The sequence below is a fragment of the Pecten maximus genome, chromosome 16, assembly GCF_902652985.1.
Source record: "Pecten maximus chromosome 16, xPecMax1.1, whole genome shotgun sequence".
NCBI classification, from domain to species: Eukaryota; Metazoa; Mollusca; class Bivalvia; order Pectinida; family Pectinidae; genus Pecten; species Pecten maximus.
The window spans coordinates 23,852,187-23,874,236 of NC_047030.1; the positions used below are offsets into that span (position 1 = coordinate 23,852,187).

Below are 22,050 nucleotides of genomic sequence, written 5' to 3' on the forward strand. Positions count from 1 at the left end.
GTTATCTATATTTGCAAATTCCTACCTGACACGACGTACACTAATAAGTACGTGTTCGCAGCCGTTTTCACAACCCGGCTGAAATGCTAATGAGGATGTCGTCAGAGAATGACATACGCATGCGTACTGACGTTAACTATCACAGTCTACGGGGTTTCTCATACTGATTCAGGGAGACCGCACCCCATCACAGGAAAAGGGAAACTGATTAATGCCGGCCAGAGAACTGTGATTTCGGGAGCCTGTATGACCGAATAGTGGGAGTTTTCGGACCCCCTTTTTATATATTGATGTAAGTATTATCACGTAAGATATAATCGGCATATGTATGGAATTAATCGTTTGGGAAATTCGCCGATTTAGCTGTCTACCAAACAATAGACGAGCTGTTAGCTCAGCGCCATTTCCGTCTGTCAGATCAGTGTTTACGTTGTGTACACCCAGACCCATGTCCTATTTTATATTTCATCGACGTGAAACAAGTCCTCGATTGATGCGTATCGCCGATTGCATGTAAAATAACGAAGGAATTGGATGGTAACCCTATTTCTACATCGTTGTACTACGGTTTGAATGGCCCATTCAATATTGTACTTTGTTTACCTCACAGTACAATGTATCTTTTTGACAACTTTGTTGCAATAAACGTTGAATTATCTTTATAATCAATTACAGCAACAAAATATGCAGTCGTTTATGGATTCCCGTTATGTTTGGAAAAATATTCTGAGGATGCTAAGATGCAGACGGTGGCTGAGCATGAATTTTGTGAAAGCAGCCATTTTCAAAGATGGCGATCATGCATAAATTCTGCATAATTACATATGAAATCCATATTGGCCAGGGTTTGTAATATTTCGTGTTGCCATCATGAGAATCCTGTACTATTATGGGTGTGGTTTGAAAAACAGGATTACATCTTCCGTGTGACAGATTCATCTGGATGTAAATGATCACTGATGAATTAGGGCATTTGGGAAAACAGCTAAATACACGAGCTGAAATATTGATCATAATTGATTAGGTTGGTCTGGCTCCGAGGCCTTTGTGAAGAAATGCGTGTTGTGTGTAAGTCTCATGATATCCAGCAATTGATTAAATATTAACTAGATAGCATCAGAAAGTTGTGACGAAAATGAAGGAAATGGCGAACCAATTTTAATCTACATGTATCCCATCTACATTGATCATAATGTGCCAATGTCTCATCATCTTTATGTAATTTTCCCCATTTGGTTCTATGTTAATTTGCATTTATATGCTTAATATTCATGAATTCTTTTTTTCAACCAGGTTTTACATTTTAAAAAATCGCAGCCTCTATGAGAATTACTGTATTTCTGTTTATTATGACCCTGTCACCCTCCATTTACATCAAAAAGAATATGTGTTATCTGCTGTTACTGTTGTGTATATGACTCGGGTAAAATGACAAATCTCATCCATGGCACGGGGAAATATGAAAGTCTTAATCCCGAAATCTCGTGCTTGAACTGTTATAATGACAATCCAAATTATATTGACTTTATTATATCTGTACACCAAAATTGGCACCAAATAAGAGTTTCCATTTGTCCACATGTGTCTCCGATCGAACAAATTTATTCAGTACAAAATGCACACATTTTTTCTGATCATCATGGCAGTCTCTATGAGGATTTAAAGGACACAACAGGAGGGCAGTTTAGCCTTCTGGGGTAATTTATATTTCAGAGGAATACATGCTTGTTGCGAATTGGCAGAGGAATCATTCAGACAACATTGTCAGGGCTAGAACAAGAATGTAGTGGATTTAAGTTACATCTAGATTAAATTAAGTAGAGGTACATGTATGTTGAAACTGCTGTGTAATATGTTGGTACATCCATCCAGTTATAAAACATTTGGATGTCATATCTGGAAACCCCTACTTATTGCTTTAGTTTCATGTTACACCTGATCAGATTTTGGTAGTCGCTGGTCGAGTTGAGTGTAAAAGACCACATTAAGTGAATCCAGGTATCTCTTTGCATTGTAAGCTGTAGGCCTATCCCTTTTGTTGACATGTAACATTCTTGCTGCATGAATTTTACCCCTGATGTTATTTCCACAGGCTTCAAAGTTGAAAATTAACATTTTACAATATATTCAACACGTCCCCAAAAAACTGAATCGGGGAATCTTCAACTTGTCACAGACAGATCCTTGTAATATGTTTCGGTGATATTATAATTATTATGTAATAAACATGTTAAATGTAACGTTTGTGAAACAACATTAATGTATCTTATTCTTTTACATTTCAGATTTTTTTCTTTTTTAAAAAATAATCATGTCGGAACTAGAACAGCTACGACAGGAAACTGAACAGTTAAAAAATCAAATCAGGGTAAGTAAACAGCATACAATAGTCCATATAACCTGTGTGTGTGTGTATTCTGCCTGTTTAGCCAGTTCTGGTGTGTCTTTCTTTGACCTTGTACCAGTTGAGTGTAGATCTACATTTGTTGGATTCTGCTGAGGAGACGCACAATGATCAAACCATTGTGTACATAGAATGGTCTTGGGGCATGAGTGTAAAGGCTTTTTTGGTTTATTTGAAATGGGCCTCCTTAGTCTTACTTGGGAAGGAAATTGGTGACTGGGAAGTAAGTAAACCGCACATTTTTGGGTAATTGGGCTTTGTTATATATCTTACAGTAATTTCAGTTGGGAACTTGGTCATTATAAGCCATGAAAAACCAAGTAAGTCCAAAATGAAGCTACTATTACAACAGAAGTTTGAAACACAAAATAAAAATGTTTTGAGAAAAAGTAGTTTGAAACGCTCACATCTCCACCTCTATATAGACTGGGGTATGTATTGCCAACAGAAGTATGTGATTTACATGTGAATAGTGATTTGACTTCTGAAATTGCTAAAAATCAAGGGTCAACTGGATGACCTGTATGATATATACCACCATGGGAAACAATAAGAAGCATTTGGGTTCAGGACAGGGTGGGGATGATTTTATCCAAGTAGAAATAGATGTTGTCCGTCTTCATCATATGTGCATGCTGTCAAAGAAAGTCATTGGTTTACAGAATGCTAATAAATGTCATCATCTGCTTGCTTTGTGTCATAACAACTGTTGTTTTATGATTATCATTGTTTTGTTTTCTTTCCTTCCTGTTGGAGATGTATACATGTATACCGTGTTACAGTACACAAGACCATGACAGATGGATCAGATGTTAGAAGCTGGTTGAATAGAGATCCCACAATGGAACAGAGAAAACAAAAGAAATTGTACACTGATGTTACAAAGATAATTCTTTATGTGTTAATTTAAAAAAAAAAAAACTTCTTCATATTTGTGATCAGTGTGAAGAAATAGTCATAAGAAATTGATAAGAGTTTCATACTCTGTTATATACAGGTTTTTTATAGCTCTGTTATATACAGGTTTTTTATAGCTCAATCGGTTAGAGCGCTGGCAATGTACCCTCAGGTTAGGGGCTGCAATAAGCCCAGTCTGTTAGAGGGTGGGCCATATAACCTCAGTTGAGGGGGCCTTAATATCTGGGGTTAGAGCTATGACCATGCAACTTTAGATGCAGAACAGAAGTGGGTGGCTTGATGTTCCCTACCTGTGTTTGTTTGTTTCTCAGAAAGCTGCGAAATGTGCCTGTCTGTACTACTGTTGTGGTTGTGTCCTTGGGCACTTTACTCTAACTGCTATGGATGGCATGCAATATGTCTATTGTATGTTGTTCAGTTAGTAGTCACCAGATTCTACAAGAAGACCCCGCCTCAAAATGATTAGCCGGCCGTGGGTGGGGTAGGGGGCAGTTGATAAACCGAACAGACAACAGGGTTATGGCCCTAATATACTGTAAGCCTTTTAACCCACAATTTAGTGGGAAAATACTTTCATAGCAAACCAAAATAAGGAATTACCTTCAGGCATTTTTGAAAGAAATATCTGTTAAAGGTAATTTACATAAACCAGAAGAAAATTTTGAAACAGTGTATTAGAATTGAAACCACTGACTAGTAGCATATCCCAGGATATGATTTAACATGATTACAAGTCAGTATCGTCAGGTTAGTGTACCTATATATATACTCTCACACTTCATAAGTGTCAGTTGAGGTGAGCATGAAAATGCTAAATAGAGGCTGATAATGATTTGTGATGATCACATTGGAAACAGGTGTCTGATGGTTGGATAAGTCGCATGTTCTCAAGTTTCATCAGTACGATTTAAGCTTGATTTAGATTTACTCAAAATGAATCTGATGTGGTTGTGACCAAGTGTTTTTTTTTTTGTGTGTGTCATCCAAGATGGCTGCCGTCTTGAAAAACACATTTGTTTGTGTCTGTTTGAAATCCTAGATGGCTGCCATCTTGGAAAACACATCTCAATGTTTTGTCCCAGACAGCCCATTTTACAATTCATATTCATGTATACATAGCCTTTGATACATATAGGTTTACATGCAAAAGTTTATATAGAATTGTAATCACAATCGCTGCTTAATGCACATGCTGCATTTGCTTGATGGCTTGTCATGTGCTTGACATATTAATGACTGATTTAAACCATAGTCGCATTTAAAAGCATTTTATTTTGACCTTTGAATTCTGTTCAGACATGCTAGTAGATCATTGGGAATTGTTATGAGGATTTAATCCTCATTAAATGTTTTAAAATCACTTAAAAAACCATACTGTTACTCAAGTTTCTATTATAATTTCTAGGACTGTTTCGAGTACCCAAACATGGGTCAGGTTTCACAAGAGGGCGGGTTCAAAAATGTTAACACACTAACAGGTGCTCTTTAATATAGGAAACACTCTATTATCCTCCTGTGTCATTTATTCTGTTTTCACTCACCAGAGATATGCTTTATCAACTTCTCTTAAACTTGTTCAAATGCAACATATTGTTATGATTTTGATTTCTTACGGTCAATTTCACTTTTTGAACATTTGTTCATGTCGGCTTTCTCAATGTATTCATAACACAAGAAGCTGTCTGAATGAGATTATTTTATTTTATCTGCTGCGCATGCCCAGTCAACATTGTATGTGTGATCAGTTTCTTGACGCCAACATTACTGTAAACTTCAAAGCTATATTAATACATAGTTTTTCAATTACATGCAGTTGATTAATTGCAGGGAAAAGAATACAGCATCATCACCAACAAACTAGTATAGTTGAAAAACAGTTGATTTTATTATCTCGCCGCCTCTGACAATTAAGACTTGTGTACATGCCAAATATGACGAGGTACCCGTTAAGGGTCGGGTGTTAAAATTTGGTACCCCAGAGGCAGAAATTCATTCTAGCCACAGCAATAATGAATAACACTTGGAATATGAAACAAATTAGTTACTGCCTTTTGGAGCTAATGTTGGGCTCCATTCCGAGTTAAATTCTTTCACAAGTCAATTTTGAAAATTTGCAGTATTCTCTTTAAAATTTCCTACCCTAATATTGAATACACCTTCCAATATGTGACAAAAAGTCGTCCTAAAGTCGGTGTTGATTATGAAAAGCCAATGTAAACAAAACTGGCAACACCTCTAAAAGAAGATAAGTTAGTTGTAAACAACCAAACTGGGTTATTTCAGACTCTGATAACTAGATTGAAATGCACTCTATTAATAATGAACTAATGAATTTAATTTTCTTCCTATTTTCATGTTTATTGATGTACCAGGAAGACACTGCTTAATTAAACATTTAGTATTGACATTAAAAATACTCCCAGAGAGTTAACCTCCTATACTTCGGATATATCTGTCTTTTTTCATGGCCCCATTGACTTTGAGATAACAAGGTTGACCGAGTAATTGTCAGGTGCTAGTTCTATTATAAATAGCTGTATAAATCTTTCAGTTTTATCTCATTCTCATCAGCAGGAGATTTTTGAACATATTTCTTCTGCTGATTCTATAGTTAACTCTTTATAACATCATTTATGTTCATTGCTTGTTACAGTAGCATATACTCCTGTACACAAAACTATAAAATTGGCGGGCTGTAAAGTGGGTGTAGAGGCATCTGGTTAGCACAGCCGAGACTGTGTAGATGATGAACTAGTGTACCTCAAGAGTTTAGTAGATTACACATATAGGTCAACTGTCTATTGATGTTAGGCATGTAAGATTGTTCTCCTCAAGAAACACAGGCCTATTGTTGGTGGTGTAGGTAAAATCAATTGTGTTGAGAAGTCTTAAATAAAAGAAGTTAGAATGTTTGTGTGGTTTTATGTTCCAAGTTCAGCTATCAGTGGCCATAGCTTTGTGTCGAGAGATATATGCATGCTTGGGGATGCAGGGGGCGACAGCCATTTCCTATTCAGCCATGGAAGTTTTGAATATATAACTTCAATAATTGGTGAATTCTAAAGCTTTAAAATGTTGTGTATATCAAGGTTGTGATCTAAATGAAAAACTTAACCTACTTTGATTTAATATATTCAGTATGGGAACAATCAACCGCTGTTATTTAATTGTAGGTCACAAAACCATACAGAATCAAATCACCCAACAATTTAAATATCAAACTGTTGGAAGAAACAATTTATTGTTCAGTATCAATGTATTGGGATATGTGATCCTTGAAATTAGTTATGTGAAACACCCATACAATAACAGAATGAATATTGAACAGTAAATAATTATGTATACATCTACTGAATAATGTATTAATATCAAAAATTGTATACATCATGACATGCAATATATACATAAAATAAGACCCCTATTTTCCAGGGGGAGGGGGGCATTGCATCAAGATAGCATTCTTATGATAGAAATGTTTGAAGCAAATAACATGATAATGACAAATTGGAATGATGAATTATAAAACCATGAATTGAGTACATGTATCCCCACTCCCACCTGTTTAGTAGATTAGCTAAAGATATATATATATATATACAAATGTTCATTTAGTTGAACCAAAAATTCAGATGTTACTGAAATATACTATAAATATGTTATTCTATGGTACAAATTTTGTCTGTCTCTACAAATATTGTGCATCATGATACCTCGGTGTACTCGCTAGTCAGTTCAATCATGTTTTCCTGCAATAAGCTTAAATAAAGCTCATCTCTGATAATAAGTTCACTCAGTCTGTTGCAATTAAATGGAAATATAACAAACATCCTTGATATCCTAAAGTACATGTAATTTATTTGGGGCTTGTTATAGGATTACCAATAATTCAATAGTTGTCCTTTTAAGCTATAAATACTGCCTCGAACAGGACAGCTAGTCTGTAAGGTATAAATACTGTCCAGAACAGGACAGCTAGTCTGTAAGGTATAAATACTACCCAGAACAGGACAGCTAGTCTGTAAGGTATAAATACTGCCCAGAACAGTACAGCTAGTCTGTAAGGTATAAATACTGCCCAGAACAGGACAGCTAGTCTGTAAGTTAGAAATACTGCCCAGAACAGGACAGCTAGTCTGTAAGGTATAAATACTGCCCAGAACAGGACAGCTGGTGTGTTGTGTAAGAAATTCCACCGGGTACAGGACCCAGAACATGACTGCTAGTCTTGATCTTTTATGTTAGGAATACTGTGGGGAATGGACCCCAGAACAGGACAACTAGACAGACTTACACTAAACTGCCAGGAACAAAGTTCAAGTGGTGAATCAGAAGCTAGATGATGAGGACAGGTTTTGTGTTCACACACACAGTTTACTAGTGGTGAGGAGGTCTGCTCTCATCACTGTACACACAATGATGATTCACCTCTCCATTATCGCTATTTATAGATTTCTCTCCTCCTTCAACATATTTTTAATCTGCTTTATGGCCATGCTCTCCTGGCTGTATCTAGAAATAGCTGTAATTCAATTTCTCTTGGGTGCCTTAGTGGTAAATACACTGTCTGTTGAGCATGCGTTCACCCAAGTGATCAGAGATATCGGCCCTCCAGCAACCTGTGGATTACCACTAATTGGGAAATAGATACAGTGGCCATATTGTTTACTACCCCAATAGAATAATCAGCTTAGGAGGAATAGTTCATGTTTAACAATGCCTTAAATTCCTGTTTGAAAAAAGCCATGTTGTTGGAATGTTGTAAAGAAAATACTGGTAGATATATAGATAGCAATTTGAGGTCTAGAATGTTTCTCAGCATTTGTACCACTGTTCAAGGACTGGGGGATGTGTATTGGCTCTCATATCTAGTTTTGTCTTTTGCACAAGCTGTAGGATTGTAAAAGATGTTTTAGGGCACTTGTTAGATATATTACCAGCAGGTTATGACTATTACATGTATATGCATGCGTACATACAGTTTTTAAATGGCAACAAATGGAGCAAGATAAAAGCTAGATTAGTGAAATTCTTCAGCTTACAAATTGTATTTCTGAAATAATTATGTTCAGGACAACCAACAAAAATAGTAGTCCGTTTTTTTTCGCAGAACAATTTAAATGCAATGCACACGACAACTTGACGAGGATAGCTATGTATGGATCAATACATGCCCCGAAGCATGTCACGATGTTGTACTTAACATAAATACTCTACTTTCATTGATTAATTCCTGTAAGAGTAATTACTGAAACTTATCTGCTTTGAGGTGTGACATGTAAGTACATCTGGCTGTATTTAATGCAGATTTTGGATTCCGTTATGTGTCCACATCATCCCATTCCTCATTCAAGACTTAATTAGTAATTGAAAAGGAACTTTATTACTTCTTCTGAAGCATATGGACTTCACTTGGAATAATATTCTTGACATGTTTTCTACTGAATTAGAATATGATAAATATTTTCTACTGAATTAGACAAGAAATGAAGTAATATTGCTGTAACTATATTACAGAACTACACTATAATAATTATGATAAATATTTTGGAATTGTGAAATATCAAATCCCATATCCTTTTAATTCAAATTGTCCATTTGTCTGGTAACGTCTTGGGTGATGAAGCCTTATTCTTCATTAATGTGTTTATCAAGCAATAAGCTCATGTCTGGTAATAAGGCAATCTGTCTATTGTAGTTTAGTTAAAAAAAAAATCCATACAAATGCTGTTCAATCGTCCTGCAGTAAGTCCATCCCTACATTTGAGTAAAAGTGTTTATACCCAAACGTTTTATTGGTTAAGTCAGTCAATCACAATCGGGTAACAAGCCAAGTCTGGTTGAATTTATGTATTCACAAACTTGTTGGATTGCAGGATGTGTTTTACATAATAATGAGATGTATTGAAAATCTTTATCGCACTTTAATATGCCTGGATTTTGAATTATTTATGCAAAAATAATAAATTAGATTGTTTCCACTTTGAAATGTTCTATGAACACTGTTAGTTCTGACAAACTGAATCTGCAAGGGTGAGTAAGTGTTCATTAACTATAATCAATGCAGGGCTATAGCTAGTAGCCTTATAATGGTATATACTCTTCATGTCTGGATGATGTAGCTAGAACAGGAAGATTAAATCAATCCATCTATGTGGTAAAATTACACAATAATTTATGGCAGTGATGTACTGTGATCGAACCAATTATTACATGCTATTCTAAATTCACACATTTATATGCCAGACAATGGGTTTGGTCAACAACAAGCAATAGTTGATCTGTTGTATGTGTGTGCCTGAGTTGGCAGCCAGCCAGCAGCCTGTTCCGAGAGAGATCAATAAATAGCCCTTAGACTGGGGATCTGTGTTGGCTCACACAGCTCAGTGTAGCAGGTGCCTTTTGTGGCTACATACAGGCTGTTTCCCACCCATTACAACCAGCCAGTGTTTCAGATGCAAAATAATTTCATAGCCAAGCTTGTTTTCAGTATGGTTGTTATTTATAGATTAAAAAAGAAAGATTTATATGTGACGCCTGTACTATCATTTGACTCTGTAGGATATAGTTGATGGTAACAAGTCTGGATTTTATGAACAGTGAATCAGATATTTTATTGAGAATTAACAGTTTATGTTACTAGAACCTGCTAACCACCTGTTGTAAACTCCATAATCAGAAGCATTTGCCTAAGCAATTTACATGTCTAATTGTCCAGTAAGAAGCTGCAATTTATTTGTGTGCAATATATATGAATTGAACGTTTGAATTTTTTTTTAATTAAGAGAAGGTGTTGATGATGAATTCAAAGAACTCTGAAATGTTAAATGTTGCATTGCTTACTTATAAATTCTCATCCCGAATTGAAGATTGAAAGGGGATGTTATAATGCTGTAGTCCATAGGATCTTTGTCCACACCATCGTGAATGGACAATAACTCAAGTGGACTGACCAATGCAACCTCAGATTATTTTAACTTCACACTCAGCTTCCACACCAACAGAGTTTGCTAGGGATCTTTACAGGCCAAAAAGTCAAAGATCAAGCTTAAGGTCGCTGTCACTATATAATCCAGTTCAAATGGACCAATCAGGCTTCAACTTTACACATGTATGTGATGTAATTGTGGGTGTTTACTTGGGATTTCTTTTGAGTGAGAATGCCAAATGTCAAGGTCACTCAATTTACTCGAAATTTGGTTTCCAGAAAATGATTAAAGTTCAAGTGGACCAATCAAATATCTTCCTTATCTGGAATGATTGTTTGGTATTACCAGTACTTTGTTATTGTCACCAATCAACATAAATTAGTTAATCCTGATTAATTTCTCTTCCATAAGCAAAGAACATAGCTATAGGAGAACAAAAAATTTCATGTTCAATAATTTAACCTTGTGCCTACAGAATAGATATACCTGCTACTGGTGCATACCTGTCTGTAGGCAAGTGAAAAATCACCATTAAACTATTGCTTCTGTATATGTTGGTTACAAGAAATTTTTTTATAAAAAGATGTGTGCCACACATTCTGATTCATGGATGAAACCAGCAATGACTAAGGTACAGCTGTATATGTTGATGTCAGCAGAATTTTCATGAAAAATCAATTTTACCAGCAAGGCTCCTCCATGGTAGCCGAGGTAGTTTAGTATAGTCTGATATTTCAGATACATCTATATAATATGGCATATATTAATTTGTCCATTATCAACTTTGCGATCAAGATATTTCCTCACTTCCTTGTATCCATTTTACCAGAGATTCTGTTCGTAATTTACACTGAACTTCACAATATCCTCCAGTTCATGATATTGTAGCTTTCCTTTATTCATGATATCATAGCTTTGCTTAGTTAGGACTGTTGACTTCACAGTGGAACCCTTCTGATCGTCAATACTGCTGACTATTTGCAGTATTGCCCTTGTAAGCGAGGACTATCGACTATGTGTGGTAGTTGTTGGGAATAAGCCCACTCATGTCTGCTGCAGTCGAGTAGAAAAGTTAACAAATGCTTTTTCACTGACCTGCAATATGCCACTCCCTAGTTTGAGTAAAGTCTATATGTTGGCCCTTTTAGGATTACTACAAGCTAATTAGCCAGTGTTCACCCTCCTATAGTGAAGACCAACGACTTAGCATTTACTGATAGTCATGAATTAATAGTTGGACAGTTTTGACAATTACCTGTACTATAGTCCTTGGAGCATGATAGTAAGTGTGTTTTGACTAGAGTATTTGAAGTGCACATTATACCTTTCTATATGAATGTTAGGACTGAAATTTATTATCTGTTTGAATTCTGATACATATTTAATAAACTTGATGACTTATGTAAGGATTTTCATAATACAATCAATAAATGTTAATACGTTTCAATGACTAATACAGTATGTACACTATCACCTTCAGACAAATGACCAGGGCAGCATTTGATGACTTTGTTTTATTGCATGAAATTATTTCTTTATGTGAAAAGTTAATGCATTGCCAGTATTTACTGATGATTGATTACCTTATAAATGTTGAAAAGTAAAATTGAATTGTCTTTGTTGTTATAGGAGGCAAGGAAAGCTGCTGCTGATACAACTCTCAGCCAAGCTGCCTATGGCGTCGAACCTGTTGGCCGAATACAGATGCGCACCAGGCGTACCCTTAGAGGTCACTTGGCCAAAATATATGCCATGCACTGGGCAACAGATTCTGCGTATGTATCTTCTTATCAGAGACTAATCTAAAGAAACTAATTTTCAAATGGAAAGAAAGTATCTTTGTCAGTTATAATTATGAAGAATAAATGTATGGTCTGTCATTTAGCTTGTTAGTGAAATATTTTATTAGAATTTAGTTTGTATTTAGGCTTAGATTCTGTTAATGCCAAAACAGATCAGCAATTGATAGCAGATGTGAACGTTTGAAATCTATATTCAGATTGCGATATTTATAGATCACTTACACATGTACATATATGTTTGGTTTTTAAAGCTAAAACTAAGTGTGATGTTTTGTCTATACAGGAATGATCAGTGGTAGTATAGGTATTTTTCTTGTTTTACAGAAATCTAGTATCTGCTTCACAAGACGGTAAATTAATTGTATGGGATGGATATACTACAAATAAGGTAAGTGTAGTAATAAGACTGTGTCAGATTTTCACTTGTTGAAAAATGGTTTGTTGTAAAAATTGTGTAACGACACCTCACTTTGACAGTGATGTGTATCATTTATGGTAACATACAGAAAAAAGTTTTGTTTGTAGAAAAAAAATCTGTGTATTTGGAATGTATGGAAATTCATAAGTCATTGTCAGGGAGGGGCTCTGATACAACAGGTATATTCTACCATGGGGTCATAATCCATTCAGGGTCAAGGTCAAAAACTAGACTTCTATTATATGATTATCCTCTTTGGTTGAGGGGGTGGGGATTTAAAATTAGTATGTAATGCAAATTTTCGGACAAATAAAAATAAATAGTTATAAGATTTGAGATTGAATTGATCTCTATAATTCTGTGATGTGATTATTTATTTACTTTTCTTTATTTCAGGTACATGCGATACCTTTAAGATCTAGCTGGGTAATGACATGTGCCTATGCTCCGTCGTGTAGCTATGTAGCATGTGGAGGCCTCGACAACATCTGTTCTATCTATAGTTTAAAAACACGAGAAGGAAATGTAAGGGTCAGTCGGGAGCTGCCTGGACACACTGGTTATCTGTCTTGTTGCCGTTTCCTTGACGACAACCAAATAGTAACAAGCTCCGGAGACATGTCATGGTACGTACCTATGTCATTTTCAGGTTTCTGATAATAAAGTCTCGGAATCATCAAAGATAAAATTACTGAGCGATGTTTTTGTAAGAAAGTGTAAATATTCATTCATTCGTTAGATTTTATTGCACTTCGTTAGTTCATTATGGAATTGGTAAAGACCTAGTTTATTATGTTTTCTTAAAGTAAAAAACATAAAAATGTGATTGCTTATATATGTATATACAATAGTAGTATGTTCATATTTCAATAGTAACAGGATGAAGAATGTTTAATCCAAACTGATCTGATACAATCTTTGAAGTAAGATGATTTTCTCCTTTACAGTGCATTATGGGATATAGAGACAGGTCAGCAGACAACAGCTTTTACTGGCCACACTGGTGATGTCATGAGCCTGTCTCTGGCACCAGATATGAAGTCATTTGTCTCGGGGGCATGTGATGCCTCAGCGAAGGTATAATGTCTATTAAGAGTAAATTAATATCAAAATTGATCCTGAATTTCGTTCAAAGCCTTAAAAATCTTAATAAACCTTTAAAAAACTATTGTTTACTTGACCTTTCATAACTTTTAAGATCAGTACTGGTTTGATGGGGTGCCTCAGCAAATGTGATGTTTCTAAGAGTAAATTATGATTGTAATAGATCTAGAAGTTCTTTAAAGACTTAGATAAACCTTAAACTTGTGACTTCATAAGTTTTAACATTGGTAAAGTTTTGTTGGTGATGCCTCTGGAATGTGAAATGTTCATAATATTGGGAGCATAATTAATCTGGAAAGGAGATTTATTTCATATATAGGATATTCTTCAAAACCAAAATCTTGAAAAAAAGTTAATGAACCTTCAAAACATGAGACCTACTTCATATCTAATTATCTTTTAATGAAAATAAGTACTAATTTGTTGGTTAAATTAAGAAAGTTTCAATGTAATCTGAATTGTTTAAATAATTTCAAGTTCGTCTTTCGAATTTAGTCTTTATTGACTGTATGAATTAATACCAAAACATTTGTATCTTATTATGAATGTTTGATTTCCATTTTGTAGTAATGTTTATGTCTCTCTGTTCACAGTTATGGGATGTCAGAGATGGAATGTGCAAACAAACATTTTCAGGACACGAATCTGATATAAATGCAATCACTGTAAGTATGTTATGAAATGTGACACAATTTGTACAAGTTTCAGATATATATGAGGTCAGGTACAATGTGCACAAGTAGCCAATTCCGTTGAAATTGGATATAAGATATATATGCCAGTTTCCATTTGAGTCTTGAGGAACAAGTCTGAACAGCCTGTAACAAGCAAACTTAAACAAATTATGACAAGTTTCATCAATATTGTGTGAAATAGAAACAAACTTCGATCACTTTTGCCACACAATCCAATATTTTGCAAATATTCCATGTTATTCTTAAAAGTTTATCACCACTGTATCTCTAGTTTCAAGATTGTACAATCACATTACAAACTTCGGTGTGATGTCATTTCATTATACCCGACACAGCTTGTCAATAGATAATATTACAGGCATTTATAGTTTATACAGTAATATGATATGGGTGTGTTTACTGAATAACGCAGTGAATTGTTGATTAAACAAAGTTGTCTTGGTAACCCTGAGTTGAGCTGTGCCTATTACCTATTGACATTTGATACTAGTTAATGACATCACTAATCCCAATTGCTTTAAATAGCAGCCTCTGAATTATCTGATATCATTTGTATAACTAGTATAAAAGGCAACAAGGAAGAATGTGCGTGACCACTAGAATATCGTGCTCTCGAGTAATGGGGATCAAAATTATAAACATATCAAGTAACACTTGTTAAGGCTTTTGACTAAGAATAGCCCCTCATTAGGACGCGAGTGGCTGTCAGCCATATTTGGAAAGTGCTTCTGAGATTGGTCAGTTTCTGCTTCATTGACTACTTATAGCGGCTTATAGGTGTCTCTAAACGGAACAACCCAGCTACAAAGACTTCTAAGAGTTAGATTTTTTTTGTTGTCATATTAAAATGCATAAGCTTAATATGTGCTGTGGTTTTGAGCTTTCCTTGTCTTCTTTGATTGCACGTTCAGGAGAAACACATTTAGAAGTGCATTTTGTATTAATAAAGTATCTTGCAGATTATAATTTTAATGTATTTTGGTATCAAAAACATTCATTAGTGTATAGTTTCATTGACATTTCCTTGAAATACCAATTTAACATTTACTGTGCTGTTTGATTGTGCGGTTGGTTATATTTTGGTGTTTGAAAATAAAATCTTTGTCTCTTTTGTGTTTTTCAGTATTTTCCGAACGGTTACGCATTTGCAACTGGGTCTGATGATGCCACATGCAGGCTTTTTGACATTCGTGCTGATCAAGAAATTGGCATGTACTCGCACGACAATATCATCTGTGGTATTACGTCTGTGGCCTTCTCCAAGTCAGGTCGTCTCCTCCTGGGTGGTTATGATGATTTCAACTGCAATGTTTGGGATGTCCTAAAACAAGATAGAGCTGGTAAGTTGTGTTCAGCCTCATCTGTTTAAATATCATATTTGTGCTCTTCCATTATGAATTTAGGTCCCATGAAGGGACCTCAAAATTAGGTACCATGTTTATTTTGTATTCTACTGTAAAGGTGGTTATTTTCGCGGGTGGTTAATTTCGCGATTTCGATACGTAAACTATATGTGTGGGGGTAATTTTCGCAATCGACCCAACTTCGTTTGTATTTGAGTATGCTCAAAATAATACAAGTGGGGAAATTTTCGCGATCAAAAGGGATCCGCATAATTAGCGTAAATATCTCCCTCGCATAAATTTCCATGTTTACAGTATATATTTAAGGTCTAAATATGAGTTTCTCAGTTTCGGTGTTTAATGAGAGTGAAGACAGACAAAAGTATTTTTATATAACGTCTTGTTTGGTTTTGTGTTCAGGAGTGCTAGCAGGTCATGACAACCGTGTGAGCTGTTTGGGTGTCACGGAGGATGGAATGGCCGTCGCCACGGGATCCTGGGACAGTTTTCTTAAGATCTGGAATTGAGCCAAGTATTAGTTAGCCCATCTGAGGGGAAATATACAAGACTTATTATTTATATCTTAAAACTGATGTGCCCGTGTTATATGGGGGAAAGTAACAATGTATTCACGCGCATTATGGAACTATTGTTTTAACAGCTGCGAGAATAAACTTGTGGTTATTTTTTTTTTTTTTTTTGATTAAACAAAAATTGTGGATGTGAACTTTTCCACGGGACATAATGGATATTTTTATGGGATGGATCAATTGAAGTGGAAAGTGTTATGAACAGTTGACACTTGGTGTGAAGAGCCCACAGGGCACGAAGTGCAAGAAAGGTGCCGTTAAATGGTATATGTGCATTTATTGGTGGGCTTTTCTTACCGGCAACTGAGGACAAGCATTTGTTACACAAACAAATGTCAATTCAAAGAACTGGAAAACTACTACCTTCAAAACTAGGTAAAGAAAACTATACATCAGAATATATCACAGCACATGACATCTATTGGCTTTCTTGGAAGAAAGATCTTGTGTATAAATAATTATTACAATATATTCCTTGTCTGTGTGTTACAGCAGGGGGACCATTTCATCTAAAAATGGGCCCACTAAATCTCCACCCCCTTATAACTGATCAGTGACAGAGGGTCTGCCTACATGTCCCGCCACATGTAACCCGACCTTGCATATGTCCTGGATCGTTCTAGCGCTTAGGTGACTGCGAGTGAGGAACAGCTAAGACACATGTGGATTATGATTGTGATTTTGTTTTAAAACATTTCATGTTCAATCATGCAAGTGCTCATTGATTATGAAGACTGCATCTAAATGATGATTGCTTTCTACTATAAATGTTGAAGTCTCAAGAAATTTCTCCCCCCAAAAAAAGAAAATATTTTAATTCAAAGTATATTAGAATTTTGTTCAAGTGTTCGTTTATATAATACGGAAATCAAATGTAAAGATATTTCTTTTCTTCTGGAAAGGATTGGAATTGTAGCTTCTTAACTTGGATAATATAACTTGAAGGTGATATGGGTAGGGTGGGCCTTATGTATGTATGATGAACTTGTTGATGCATGATATTTATGTTTATGTAGATACGAATGTATTTCATTATAAACTAGTATTGTCTTCTATTTCGAAGGTTTTAGTGCAATGAAAATTGAAAAGATCAACATCAAAAGACATGAGTCTGTCAATGTTTCTTTTCTAAATTTCCTTTTCCTTCCCCATTTTGTATAAAAACTTGATGTTTTCACTTCTCAGCTTTGACATGGTCTGACACGATGATGTACATATATAGCAGTGACATCCAAAGCTGTCCTTATTTAAATAATCTGCCTTTTATAATGAAGTGCTGTCTGTTAAAGATCAAACAGCTGAATTAAGGAATAATTAATGAAAACATTGCTGTCACAAAGGGAAAAAAATGAAATCTCCATACAGTCGATTGGGTTGAAGAGAAAACATCTGTAAGGTATTTGGACCGGATATGAAAGCTATGTGGCCTTGCTTACTGTTTGTACGTGTTTGTAGGTCCTTGAATTTGCTTGCACTTCAATTTTAACAAAATTTGCGTTATTTTGAAAATGGACTTAAGAAGACTGTTTGGAACCTTGTAAATCGATGTATGCAGATTGTATATTTGCCTGTTTCGTATAACCAAATGTTCAGCAATTCCTCACAGGAAATCATTCTGAACTGAGGTCTGATTTAACTGTAATTTTGAGCAAATGTTAACAAACCTACCATGCCAACAAAGTATATGGGGCTAAAAAAAAAACATTAAAAAATTAAATGTGTTCTGAAATGTATGATATATTCAATTGTACTCTATGGATATGCATGTTGCACCTATGGATTTGGGTGCGTGTCTTGTTTCCATTTTTTTTTTTTTTTTTATTATGAGTTGCGTTGTCTTTTCAAATATGGCAAAAATGAATGAGAGAAAACGCATATCTCTTTTGTGTAACTCAACCGTATCGGGACCCTGATACACTATAGTAATATATGTTAAGCTCGGCATGGAAAATGAGTGAGAATGAATGGTTGTGCGAGTGTTTGCATTTTATGGTGTATTAACTGGTGAAGCGAAAGCAATCTTGACCCTTGACCCCAATGGGTCAGTCTGATGCTTGTGTATGATTATTTACAACCCAGATTTTGGTCTTCAAGATTAATAGGTCGGTCAATCTTAGTCCCTTGAATGTTTGTATTGCAACATGTGCAAATGTAACCTTTTATTTTCTTGTGACAGATGTGTGTGAACTGATGCATGTTGAAACGTAGATGTAGATATATACTTTCATCCTAAGGATTTCCAAATGTTTCTTCTTACAAAACAAATCTCTAGACCAAAAGTTACTGAAATCATATACAAACATCACATCTCTTCAAGATAATTCATTTCATGTAAGATTCCATAGTATATACACTATACATAGAGAGCTTAGGTTGATGTGAATTTTTGAGTCTTATCTCATTTTGTTTTTATATATAATGTTTTGTTGTTTTTTTCCTAAAATAAATCCAGAACCAGAGTACAAAACTTCAGATCAAATTTCCATCAATAATCAAGCTAATCTCATTACTAAAAAAATGCAGTCTTTTCTTATTCACTGTGAAAGTTCCTTGGATGACCTATTCCTTGGAAGACCTTTTTATGTAATGGTGAATAGAATTTTTATTTATTTAAAAGAAAAATGCCTAGAAACTCTCAATAGCTGATGGCAATGCCTGTCATTCCCAAGACCACAAGTAGACACACCACACAAAATGTGGAGACAGTTGCCTTGCTCCAGTAATCAAGTGTTCTCCGACTTCCTTGTCTGTAGTCAATATTCATTCTACAGGAAGTAGTCCTGTTGAAAATCAAAGCAAATAATAAACTTGTTGGAATTGATATTTCCGGTGACTTTAGATTTGAACAACTTTGACAAAGCAAGGTCTAACAAGAGAAGATTACTGGAATAAGTTAGGTCAGTACAGACGTTGGACAGTTGTGTGGGGTGGACAGGCAGGCCCCTTTCTCCTAGTGTAAACGTGATGTGTGCTAGATATATCTCACCATCCGCATCAGTGTGTCTATTTGAACTAGTCCTACACATTAATTATGAATATTATATTGTGAAAATTATCTGTCAGTGTCAGTGTAACTGTATTTTTCATTTGTCAATAAAGCTTTTTTGTCATTAATGATCCGGTTTATCTTCTCATTGATGCATGGGCGAGTGTTAAGTGTTAGGGTTTTAATAAACATGGATGAATGCTTTTAGTATTTTTTTTCCCTATATGTGACAGTTTTTCTCCCCAATATGTCACAGAGGTAATTTATTTGTTTTTCAAATACAGCTACATGTATTTCATTATTTTGAGATTTGACATTCATCCATGTCGATATTCAGATAATCTAGGTGTTATTTGGACTATCCCGAAGATTCATGGTGTGACAAGAGATCAATATTTCAAAGGTTACATTTCTTGGGCTTTTAAAGATATATCATGTGTATATCAGGATGAAAATGGAATGAGGGGCCATGCCCACATGTCCTTAAACTTAAAATATTTGGAGAATAATTTCTTATTAGTGACCCCACCAATTTGGTCAATTAAATTTGACGAAATATCAATGTGATATTTAAAAAACAAGCTTTTTAAAATCTACTCTAAGCAGACTTATATGTGATTCAGTAGGATCAAGTTCAGATCCCTTTTATCACATGATAATGAAATTTTGCAAATAATGCTTTTTCCAATCACTTAGAATTTTGCTCCATTGTGTTTTAATGTCGTTTCATTAACATAATTTGAGGTAGTAATATAATTATACTCTTAAATATGATTGAATGTAGTAATGTAATTATACTCTTAAATATGATTGAATGCGTTTACCGACTTCTTTCGATAGACAGTATCTGGGGTGCATCTGATTTTCTACATTAAATTCTGTGTTTCACCTTTAGAAGACTTTGAAAGAAAAATGGACATGAAGAGTCAAAATATATTGAAAGCTGATGAATTGACAAGCAAAATAGCATGTTTGTATAAATGAAAATGTTCACATCAAATGAGCATGTTTACATGCTAATCGGTGACCTTAAGTTGACAGGGAAGTGTCGTTATCATCAACCCAATCCTCCTAGATGGCTAATAAGATTTACCATGAATTGTCCGTCGCACACTTCCTTGATTGACTTGCCGTGAACTGTTGCAAGTCTAGCTGGATTCTCAGATCGATATCGAGCCTCACAGAAGACTGCCCACTATCCAAACTTGGGTACTGCGTTGGTTTGACTTGTAGAATAGGCTTAAACACTAGGTACATCCATAGGCACTTGTATCTGGTTATCAACACCAGAGTTAAAATTATCCGATATATACTATATACAAATTATCCTCGATATATACTTTATGCATTCTGTATATAGTATATACCGAGGGTAATTTTAACTCTGGTGTTAATTACCAGATAAAAGTGCCTATGGTTTATCGTAGAACTGATGGCTTGAAATATATACGAAAGGAAAACATGTGTCCTCGGTTAAGAATAGCTTTTGACCAGTCTTGAACTTCCTCCATTAAAAACGTCTGTTCTGTTAGGCATTCTTTTAAAAATAGATTGCCTTGCTCTATTACAAACTAAGGAACGCCATTGTCTCTTGTTTTGTGAGATACAATTTGGATGAAATCGTTAGCATGATTTACATTACGAACGTGTCCAATGGTTATTGTAACGCCAAACCTACTTTCGAAAAGAGATTTTCAAAACGGCGATATAGACTTTGGCATGTGTAACATTTAACTATGTTACTGATGTGATTTTTTAAAGTAAACAAGACCTATTTATTATACCGATTGATCATAAACAATATTTTGAACTTACAAACAAGGCCCTTATACAGACGCTCCATATCTATTGACAGCGTATCCAACAGGAGCAGCTAATTACGAATTACCTGCATGATCAACGTGACAATTTTCATTTTCTCTATTGTTAGTGTTCACGTCAGTTGATTTTAAATTCATGGGCTTGTTCCAAATATCACGTTTTCCGTAGTAGATATCGATTATTTCGAGAGGTGTGCAAGTGATATTGTCACTCCTGAACGATTTGATCATCGACATTTTGGAGCATAATATTTAAATATTTATACTTTCAATTATATATCTTCTGGTGTGTATTGATATACAAGTTGTGTATATTGTATGCATATTAATATGTTTTGATAAAATGTGTACGAACAGAAATGACGACGGCAGACAGAAACACTTCAACTCGACCTTAGGGATACCTTGTGATGAAGACCATAATATGGAAATTTTATGGCCTACATCAATGCTATCGTTAGTAATGTTTCCATTTCCTTGTGCCATATATAGAATACCTGGTGATTTCGTTGACATAACTCCGGTTGCCGGTTTGAGGATGTGATATTACCCAAATTTTAGCAAATTTCACATGGTTTGCACTGTTGATGAAATATTTAAGACGCATAGTCTTCCGAAACGCTTGGTCCAAACTTGTACTTTGTATTGTTCTTGTTACTTTATATTTTACCAGATTTACTTTATTTTGTGTTACACTATTTTCAAGGACGAGACAGTTGTATGTTGCAGTTTATCTTGTTCTGCCATGATATTTAACGGTACTGCCCACCGTGTTTACTACAATCCCTTAATGGAAAGGAAATGCGGAAAACGGACAAATATTTGACACGTTACCTGGTACCTCATTATGATCAATATCCTTACGAAATTCCGTAATTTTTCCCCATTACATATTTTATAGAAAGTTCTTACCTAAGATTTCCTCCTCGGTTCCTGTGGACAATTTCAAGCTAAATACTATTGATGAAATCCGAGCCTGATATTAGCGTGTCCCAAAGGTACGACCGTGGCTTACAGAGGTTTTATACTTCTCGCACAGTTTTA

At 35.1% G+C, this 22,050-nt stretch overlaps 1 protein-coding gene across 1 annotated transcript; it reads left to right on the forward strand.

Moving 5' to 3' along the window:
- Nucleotides 1-158: 158 nt before the first annotated feature.
- On the forward strand, nt 159-19,315 carry LOC117314737 (guanine nucleotide-binding protein subunit beta). The gene is made up of 9 exons (XM_033868825.1): nt 159-292; nt 2,286-2,368; nt 11,878-12,023; nt 12,375-12,438; nt 12,865-13,094; nt 13,416-13,545; nt 14,166-14,237; nt 15,391-15,607; nt 16,031-19,315. Exons 2-9 carry the CDS (start codon nt 2,312-2,314, stop codon nt 16,135-16,137), a joined length of 1,023 nt encoding a protein of 340 aa, XP_033724716.1. The 5' UTR covers nt 159-292; nt 2,286-2,311; the 3' UTR covers nt 16,138-19,315.
- The last annotated feature ends 2,735 nt before the right edge of the window (nt 19,316-22,050 follow it).

What these genes read in the sequence shown, in the direction of transcription:
- LOC117314737 (XM_033868825.1), top strand. Translation starts at nt 2,312, where the DNA reads ATGTCGGAACTAGAACAGCTACGACAGGAAACTGAACAGTTAAAAAAT. An exon ending in CACTGGGCAACAGATTCTGC is followed by an intron (nt 12,024 to 12,374) that starts GTATGTATCTTC and finishes CTTGTTTTACAG; the next exon opens with AAATCTAGTATCTGCTTCAC. An exon ending in AGCTCCGGAGACATGTCATG is followed by an intron (nt 13,095 to 13,415) that starts GTACGTACCTAT and finishes TCTCCTTTACAG; the next exon opens with TGCATTATGGGATATAGAGA.